Below are 10,636 nucleotides of genomic sequence, written 5' to 3' on the forward strand. Positions count from 1 at the left end.
ACAGAAAAAAAAATATTTCACTGCATCGTGCTATCAAGAGAAAGCTGTGGTCTGGTCGTAAGGACGATCCTGAGATACGAATCGAAATTATCAATGTTGATCCTGATGTATGTTCTACAGGACTTGGTCAATTAACCAACAGTATTTTATAAAGAGGGAAAGACAACCGGATTGTAGGGGGATTTCTAAGGAACCAAGTGGGACGAAAGGATTTTTAATTGTTATGGTGATTCTGCTTATGTCGAAAACAACACTGCTCGATACTGCATTGCAAAGAAACGCTCTATAGAGGAGTATAAATATCATCGGTGATAAATATGCTAAATCTGAGATCGAGGACTCCTTTTTTGCTGTGTTTGCATTTGTTAGAGGTGATGGCAACAAAAGACAATACATGCCGCAAAGGAACTTAAAATAACATGTATTTATTTATGACCTTAATGTATATTCTGGTGAACACTCAAACTCAAAACACTTATATACATTGTTTGCAACTGAACTTGTTTATAATGTGCATTTCTGCATTCACTTATTGTCTACCTTCTCAAGGTGTCCACAGCAGACTCAATAATCACATAGTTTACATTGGTTTGTACGGGTCTTAATATTATGCCCATGATCTTGACAGTTGGAACATCTTCCAGGATTTTTTGTTCCTTTGCAGCCAGCTGCCTCCAAGAATTGAACTCTATTGTTCTATAAAAGTAGCTGTTTTACAGCAGTTCTTAAATTAATAATTAATAATTACCCCTAGAATTCCAGCTTTGTTTAAAATTTTCTCTTTGAGTTCAGCAATAGCAGTTTGTGCCACGCAAAACTCAATTAATATAGCCGATCTTGGTGTGAAAATTCAGAATTATATTCTGGCGGTAAAACCGAATTTGGGACTGCGTATTCAGGTTATACCCAGTTTTTTTGCGACTTGGTTGACTCAAATGTAGGAACGCCTAGTTAAAAATGTCTCCAGTCAGCATTCGAAAATTAAAATTTGCCCCACCGAAATCAGACCACAATTCCTTCAAACCGTTAACAGTAAATGGTAAGATATCACTTAACTCATTTGTGGAGGTAAATTGAGTCGACAATCTATTATTATTGTAAAATAATCAAAAGAGCTTCCCAAAAGGTCGCGTTTTTGAGTAAAATACCAGAATTCACGACACCGGAAATCGATACGTAGGCTTTTGTCCGCAGTGATTTTGATATTGGCCTTCTTGTTATAAAGAAACAAACAATAATTCAATCAACCAATGAACTTTGAATTCCAATTTTCACTAGCAATATCACATCATAATAAAAGTATGGTAATGATGATATAATGGTGACACTGAACGCGTTAAGAACACAAATTGCGGAACATCGAACCCGGCCCGGCTCTGATTTCCTTTATTTGACTTCTTTTCTCCCAACTTTTACCGGAAACATCTTAAAAGAAAATCAGTCAAAAAGTTCGAGTGTTAATCCCAAACGAGAATTCAAAAGAATACGACACATACAATTATTGATATAGCAGCCAGGAATCATTGTATGTCGTCTTTTAGTCCACTAAAACTATCTTCAATTCAAGGGACTTTTCATCCACTTTTTCTTTAGAGCTTTGTGATGTTTGATTAAAAAAAAGCTTTAAGATTATATTCGTGTTTAATAAAATGCACTGTTCAGGCTTAGAGTACTCACAATGGATGGGGAAACCTTTCTGTCTGCCATAGTCACTCGTATGATGTTGGTACCTTAATTTATGTATTAAGACTTTTATATCGTGAATTGAACTGTCCCTGAAAAACAGTTGTCTTTACTGCTGGATGTCTAATGATCTGAATATTCCAAATACTGCTTATGGACAACTTTCTTTTCACCGGCCAAGACCGTTGAATATTAGAATCTCCAGCTGTCGTCTGGCTCACAGGCTTATAAGAGTTTAATTAATAATTTGAGTTTGATATTTGAGCACACAGTTCGATAAATAGCCGTGATTGCGGATGCAACTGTGTGCGAAAGAGTAGAAGATTAAAATGAATTGCTTTTGATGAATATAACGCCTAGACTCTTGATTTAGCTAAGGACTGAAAAAACTATTCGATGTTTGGGAAAGACAGAACACACAACACCAACATCAGTTGTGTGACCGCACCAATTACCATTACCATATCCACTACTAGTACAGCTCTGAAGGGAAGCCTCTGAGCCTGTACATTGCATGCTAGTGAGCCATACTTTGCCCGTCCCTCGTCCATCCCCCCAATATCCTACAGATTTGGCATAACCAAGATGCCGACATGCAACCTTGGCATCATTCATATCAAAGCTAGTATGACACACTGTTCCCCATTGACCACTGTGGTAAAGTTGGATACGACAACAGTCTGAGCATGAGAGTGCCATCCAAGTTGGCCACTCGTTACTTGTACCACCCAGATCCAACAACTAAGTTGTTCATCTTGGTATACTTTTATTTAATGTTAAAAGGATTATAACCGGCATTAACCATATTGAAGCAATGTATTTAATCATCATAATGTATTTTATTGTGGGAGACTGTGTAGAACAATATTTCTTGACGTTGCTATAAAATTCATTTGGCGAGCTTTGTTGATGTTATTTCTTACTAGAAGCTTGTTTCGCAACATTTCATTCATGAAAATGAAATTATCTTAAAAATTCTTTCTCTCACATTCTTTTATATACGATTAATAAGTAAAACACACGACACCAACATCTTCCTCACTGTTACAGTTATGGACTCCCCATCCAGGATGAGAACAGCTCTGAAGTGAGCTTTCTGTGCCTGTACATGCCATGTCGTCCAGCCATATTTTACCCGTCCCTCTTCCAAAGTACCAATATCCGACAGCTTTGGTGAATCCAAGTTGCCTACAAGCGACCTTCGCATCTCTCATATCAAAGAGATCATCACACACTGTTCCCCATTCTCCACTGTGATAGACTTGAATAATGCCACCGACATTTGAATCTCTTTTTAGTTTTTCGAAAAAACGTTTTTAGAACTATAGCAAATTTCTAAGGCTCAAAACAATGTACTTAGACATTTTTATACAGACATAGTTAATACTTTATATACACGTAATTGGAAGGAATGGTCAAATAAAAATAAAGCAATAGTAATTAATTATTTCTTATGCAAAACTGGTGTAATTATTTCACTGTTGTGAGTTACGGACTGACATTTTTGATATTACCTTGTTGGTATTTACTACTAACAGCCATTTTCATCAATTTAGGGGGCTAAAGGATGAAAACAAAACAAATACAGGTCAAAAATGAAAATTTGTTTATGTTTTACTCAGAGTTGTGGAGTGAAACTTGGTCATGGGCTGTCAATCAAAAACCATGTCTCTACCGGTGAAATATAGCATAGTTTTTGACATTGAATCAGCCAATGAGAGTGTGGGTACTCTCTAATATATATTATATATTTGTTATATAACTATTTTTTCAAACGATGAAAAATTATTCAGAAAAGCATGTATTATAGGAAAGTAGAAGTGGAAAATCGTGTAAAGTTGATTTGTAATTGAAAAAACGATCAGCCATAATGATGTATTACTTTCATATGGTTAAAACTGTCATCTGTCATCGCGATCTTAGAACCGATATCAAAAACTACTAATAATACTGATAAAATAAAGCATCCACGCCAACATCATAGTTGTGAGTGTTGCACCCAGAGTCAACGGCACCCCATCCTGGATTTGAGCAGCATCCAAGTGATGACTCCGAACCAGTACAGTCCATGTTGTCCAGCCATACTTTTCCAGTCCCTATTCCATTCGCCAATTTCCCACAGCGCTGTTAAAGCCGAGTTGAAGGCAAGCTACCTTGGTGTCCCTCATGTCAAACCAATCAGAACATACTGTTCCCCATTGACCACTTTTGTAGACTTGTATACCTCCTGTGAAAAACAGGAAAAACTAACTAAACAACTAATATTGAATAACGTTAAGCATGAATACATCCGTTTTGAAATCACTGAAATCCTGCAATCTCATTAGTTCCCAGCTGCAAACAATTATTTACTATAAAATCATTAAGTATTGGTCTTGTTTACAGCGGTAAATGAGGACGATATATATAATACAGCCAACGTTGTGATAAAGTCACATTGCTTATCCTCATATTTAAAATACATAAAAATATGATTCTATAACTGTTAAAAATTTCATAACATGGAAAAAAAGAAAAAAATGGAATGATAATGTGTTAATAAATTAAGGAGACTCGACACAGTTTTCAGAGCTCGCGGTTACTTGATTTGAAACTTTTTAGCTCCAGCTCCAGAGTTTGATTGAACATGATTTTTCAAAAACTTACTACAAATGAACCAAACTTTACAATTATGCTTGAAATCGGAGGTTTCCCTGCATCGAAATTGTTATATTCTTGATTTCACATTTCGTCAATTATCTCGAAATCGAGTTCTTAACTTTGAAAACGAATTTTTAGAATTTTTAGACCAATAGCCCTCTTCGGCTCTGACTTAATGTTTTCCCATTTCAGACCACATGTCATTCCCTAGAGTATCATTTCTTTGTTTAAGGTTTGCACTCGGTTGCACATGAGAAGACACATGAATATGGATACAGCTCAAACAAAGAATCTTATTCTCAAGGGAATGACACGTGGTCTGAAATGAGAAAACATTACCCCAAGCCGAAGAGGTCTATTGTTTGCTTATATCATTGGGAATATTCAAGAAATTATATAAGACCGTTTACTTTACTCAGAATAAATTAACAATTGACGTTACTAAGGTACAGAAACTTGATTTTGAAGCTGTGCTCACCATATGGGAAACTTTTCCGTGGTATGTCCTCCTATTTAACACGAATTTCGTCATGCAGCCGTCAAAATGTTGTGGATTCACGAGGCGTAGCCGAGGGAGTCCACAACATGATTTTGGCATCTAGATGACCAAGGGTTTACAGTCAAAGGACATGAAGCGTGCCCGGCTAGACTGCATTATTCAATTCATAAACAGATCTTTGGTCGTTCCAATTTTTCAAAAACATGGGTATAATTTGAAAGAAAAAAGGGATTTCAAGAACGCGCGTCATTTGTCGACGTAATTTATTGGTATGTTCTCCTATTTGTACCGGGCGACAATCTCCTACGTAAGCGTAACCTATGGATTAACGTAATGCGAAAAAAGGAAAGCTTGCATGTAACGGTAGTGATATATAGATGATTATATTATTTAATGCTTCAAGCTTGGTTGTTTGAAGGAGGTACATATGACTGTGGCAGTAAATAAACAGGTAACTAGTGATTGACTCACTCGTAATCACACTTTTATATATGATTTCACAGTGGTTTAAAAAGTCTAAGCACACAACACCAACATCTTCGTTACTGCTGCAGTCATGGACTCCCCATCCAGGATGAGAACAGCTCTGAAGTGAGCTTTCTGTACCTGTACATGCCATGTTATCCAGCCATATTTTACCCGTCCCTCTTCCAAGGTACCAATATCCGACAGCTTTGGTGAAACCAAGTTGCCTACAAGCGACCTTGGCATCCCTCATGTCAAAGTCATCATCACACACTGTCCCCCATTCTCCACTGTGATAGACTTGGATAATGCCGCCGAAAGCTGAATCTAAGTTCTTTTCTTTCAAACAACAACAACAACAACAAAAACTTTAATGTATTGTGTAAATATATTACTAAATAGACATTTTCATACTTTTATATTTTTTATAAAATATTGAGACGCAAAGCACAAATGAAATGGAGGAGTATTAGACTACTATAGGACTTAAAACTGTTAAAGGATGCTAAAAATAGCTGCACAAAATGAAATTTAAGGAAAATCATTTTACACTGATTTCGTAAATGAACAACAACTGGCATTTCCTGACTATGTAGATCATAACCAACTCGCTTACGATCTTGGGAATTTCTTCATACGGAAAGTTGTAGCATTTCGTAATAAACGTGATGCCTAGTTGTCCTAGTACTGATCAAGAACCAGATATTACAGCGCCTTTCATAATTACGCGACCTCGACAAATATGTTGCCAGCCCAAAACACGGGTTTGTGCTTCCGCTAATCAAACTCACGATAACAACCGAATGCAAACCTAGCGCGGAATTGATACCAAAGCAAAACTTGTGATTTATCCTAAATAGATTAGGGAAAGAATAGCGAGGAAATTCAAATCAAACATCAATATATAAAATTTTCTATTGTGCCCAAAATAGAATGATAAATACCTCAAAGGTTCTACCAAACTTAAATTGGCGTCAGAAAATGTTGTGCAATGTCATAGTCTTTGATATTGTTCTCGCCTTAATTCACCTTGTCGTTTAACAATAAAACCTATAATTTGTCGTGGTTTGGTCATATGCTAAGTGAGCAAATCATATATACATGGTACTTAAGCTGAAAATAAACCACCGTCTTGACCGATCAAACGAATTCATCGTAAACCGATCTGTACACTGTGACTCGTAGCTCCTCTTTCTCGTGGTCTACCAGGTTATGCTCAAACGGCTGCGTCATAACAATTTTCGCGAAGTTTCTCTATGTAGTTTCATCACTTTTTCACAAACGCTATGGTTTACTATTATAGCTGAACCTCTGTGATTTCTTGCTCAAACTCTCGGTCAACTAGGTGCCTTATGAAATTCAGTCTATACAGATCACAAGTACTCGCATTAGGTTCGGCTCGCTCGGATTTCATTCGGTTGTTTTCGTGAGTTTGACTGACAGAAGCCAATGGGCTGGCGCCAAATTTGAAGAGGATGTTTCAAGTCTGCTCTCTTCAGCACCAAGGAAGTCATGTATTTCTACAAGTCTTTTTAATTCCAACTAATTACGGGCGATAGGATAGTGTGCCTGAGTGAAGCATATTGAGCCTTATGCTCTTTGTTTTATTCATTAACGAACTGCCAGACATTGTACCTGCTGGTATAAATGCCTTATACGCTGATGATACCAAAGCTTACAATAGTTTCAAAACTGAAGGCGACGCTGTCTGGACATTTGGAGTGCAATAACAATCTTAAATTTAATGAATCCAAATGTAAAGTGCTAACGATAACTCGGAAGACACTGCCTCTTCTCTTTAACTCTAAACCTGGCCCCACTGATCTGCGTAAATTAAAGGACGAGAAAGATCTTGGTGTAACCGTCACTAATACACTCGCTTGGAATTCACATATCCACAGCATGGTGGCTAAAGCTAACAAGCTCCTGCGTCTGTTGAAAAGGACTTGCTCCTTTTTTCCTAAAGTTAATGTTCGTCGTACACTATTTATCCCTAGTTAAATCGCAACTTTGTTATGCCAGTGTCGTCTGGTCTTCTTACCACATTTCTTTCAAGGCAAAAATTAAGCGTGTGTAGCGCCGAGCTACTAGATGGATTTTAAAGGAAAAAATGAGTGATTCCACATACAAGGAACGTTTAATAGCTTTTAAGTTCGTACCATTATGTTATGACCGTGAAATTAAGGGCCTAATCTGTTTTTATAATTGTTCGTAAGTTTGTTTCTGTGTTAATGTCAATGCTTTTGTTGACTTTATACCACACGGACGATCTAGAAACTGCAATAACCCTAGTCTCATGCTGGAAATACAAACTCGTAAAACTTCTTCTTTTCAGGCTCCTACTTTACTCGTATTGTTAAACTTTGGAATACTATATGCAGAGTAGCTCCTTCATGTATTTTAACCAATGTTTCCTCATTTAAGAACTTCGTATCCAATTACTATTTTTCTCATGCCTTTTATGTACCTGGTCCGCTATAAGAGAATGTTCCTGTCATAGAACTTAAGTAGAATGAACCAATAAGCTTTGTAATGTTCTTTTATTTCTTTTTAATTTTAAGGGGAGTGGCCTCGCATGGGTGCTCACGTCCCGTTCGCATCTCCCCTTTGGTTTTCTACAGCCTTGTTTTTTTCTGGTTTTCCATTTTTATAATCGTTTTCTCTTGTTGATTGTATATTGCCAATAAAGTTGTTAATAAAAAAGGTCGTTTGAGTTCTTTGGTGAATGTACACACATTTAATAATAATTATCATAATTTAGGATTTTTTTAACGCATGTAATTAAACAGAAAATGTTTGTAATTTACTTCGATTTCCTGTTACTTTGTCTTGCCTTGTCTCGTCTTGTCTTGTCTTGAAAAATGGAATCGAATTTAATCAAACATCCATTCTCTTAAAGTTCATAACAAAAATACACAGTCTTCGGGTTTATTAAGCGATTTCATGAACATAATTTATTAACCATTTAATTTCCAAGCATGTACTTTTTATATTGTGATCTAAAAACATATGTCCAGCTAAAAACTAAAGTGATCTAAAAAACTAGTCTTATCTAGTTTATTTTGGTCGCTGAGATGCGCAGTTAGCACAAAACTACTTCTATAAGTTGAATACACGATGTCCGTTTTAACTGAAGATTGGTGGGCAAGTAGTGTGAAAATATAATTTTTATAATGTTTGACTGTGTAAATAATTTAGAGAAATCTAACCAACATTCTTAACTGTGCAGAATTACGATCTCATAATGGAGTGGTTTATAAAAAGTCAGAACACACAACCCCAACGTCTTCAGTGTGACTGCTGCACCAACTGCCCCATCCACTACTAGAACAACTCCCAAGGGAATTCTCTGTGCCGGAACATGCCATGCTTGTCAGCCATACTTTACCGGTTCCTTTTCCAAGGTACCAATATCCGACAACTTTGGTGAAACCAAGTTGTCTACAAGCGACTATAGCATCCCTCATATCGAAGCTATCATCGCACACCGTCCCCCATTCTCCACTGTGGTAGACTTGCATAATGCCGCCGACATCAATTTTTTCTCAAAGTTTTTGTTCATTTTTTATGTTTCTTCAAAAATTGCTATCAAATTGAGCATAAATTCATTTTCTTGAGGTTAAAAATATAACCAAACAATACAATTGGGAAATTGCTCAAGAGGAAAACATAAACAAAAGGAAATTCCTGGAATCCATGAAATCAGTACCGAAAGAACAATGCAAAAAAAAAAAAAAAAAAAAAAAAGCTTTTCCTTGTCCAAACCACCAATATCCGAGCTGTCGACATTCAACCTTTGGCACCATTCATTCAAAGCCTTAATGGCATACTTTTCCCTTTTGACCATTGCGGTTAACTTGAATCATGTTGACGGCGTCAGAGTAAAATATAAGAGAATAAAAAAACGCAAATTGCATAGGAAAAAAAACTTCAAAGTGTATCGATACTCTCAAAAGGCCTCTGGGCTAATCAAAGTAAGGGCACGGGTCATCTCACATATCGAACCATACTTACTCTCTTTCCAAAAGAAAATATCTATCACAAACTAAGACCTTAATTATTTTTTTTCCCAGCAAATAAAGCTATTCATACTCCTTTTGTGGAGTATTTGAAAATACATTTTCAAAGAGAAAATTTGCTCCAATTTTTGTTGGATATCTTACCTAAAAAGAAAAACAAATAACGATTTAAAAATAATATTTTGCATTTGCAATAGAAGTAATCGATTACTAAAAATCCGCAATAAAATGTTCCTTATCTCATAATTTTATTAGTTATTTTTTTATTACTTTTTTATATTTTTTATTACTTTTTTACTATACTTTTTTATTTACAAACTTTATTTCTGACTTTAGTAGTCCAGTCTTAGTAGCGGAGCTCCCGCGCGGAGCACCATACCTAAGAAAAAATGGTAAACTATCGAGTTGATTTTTCATGGCTTGGCTGACGTCACTTCCGTCCGTACGGCGTCCGTCCGTCCGTCCGTCCGGGCGTGTACACAAGCATTCCGATTGGCTGGTTAGATTTTCTTTTGGCGGGAATGTCGACGCGTTGCAACATCCGGGTACACATAAAGATAAATCCGGCTATTAAACTTTTGTAAAAAAACGTCTTACACACTACACACGTATAGAAATGCCGAAAGATAACAACACAATTTTTTATTCAAGCTTATATTTATATTTACTCTATTTACGATGGAACCCCTTTCCGAAATCGATATGTCGAAAGAAAGCCAAAAAAGAAAGGCCAGAAGTAAAAGAGTTTTTTCGAAAGAGGAAAAACTCTGGTGGCGTGAAAAAGGAAGGCAAAGACGAAGGACTCACCACGGAAAAGCGGCAAGCAGAGAGAGAGATAGAGTACGCAAATCCAGGCGGGACTTCGATTATAAACAAGGAGAACATGATCGTGAAAGAAAAAGGATTATGAGGCAAAACTTGACGGATGAACAAAGAGAAAATGAACGTGAAATACAAAGGAATTTGAGTAAAAACTTCACGAATTATCAAAGAGAAAATGTGCGTGAAAGACAAAGGAATTTGAAGCAAAACTACTAGCTAAGGCGACTCTCAAATGCACAGAAAAAAATCGCTTTAGGGCAAGTTATAGACCAAAGACAATTAAAAAAACTTTCATGTATTCAAAGATGGATTAAGAAGTGTTCTCCAAGAATTCAGGTGTGTGGTTTAGCATACAATTGTTTATTATTTTTTGACAAGCATTTAATTTTTTCTCGACGAATCGACAAATCAAAGACTTTCCCTCAAAACTTTTAATATTTCTGTAGATAATCTTAATTTATTTTAATGTTGGAGTAAATATAACATGAAGAGCATATTACAACAAATA

General features: G+C 36.2%; 1 protein-coding gene across 1 annotated transcript; it reads right to left on the reverse strand.

Moving 5' to 3' along the window:
• Nucleotides 1-2,687: 2,687 nt before the first annotated feature.
• Nucleotides 2,688-8,808, reverse strand: LOC148909570 (neurotrypsin-like). The gene is made up of 5 exons (XM_089034190.1): nucleotides 8,676-8,808; nucleotides 5,294-5,626; nucleotides 3,837-3,910; nucleotides 3,198-3,243; nucleotides 2,688-2,944 (listed from the first exon to the last, which is right to left on the reverse strand). Exons 1-5 carry the CDS (start codon nucleotides 8,806-8,808, stop codon nucleotides 2,688-2,690), a joined length of 843 nt encoding a protein of 280 aa, XP_088890316.1.
• Between the last annotated feature and the right edge of the window lie 1,828 nt (nucleotides 8,809-10,636).

This window comes from Actinia tenebrosa, unplaced genomic scaffold (assembly GCF_029948245.1).
Source record: "Actinia tenebrosa isolate PJP-AT-01 unplaced genomic scaffold, QUT_ActTen_1.0 PGA_scaffold2__45_contigs__length_23673736, whole genome shotgun sequence".
Taxonomy (NCBI): Eukaryota; Metazoa; Cnidaria; class Anthozoa; order Actiniaria; family Actiniidae; genus Actinia; species Actinia tenebrosa.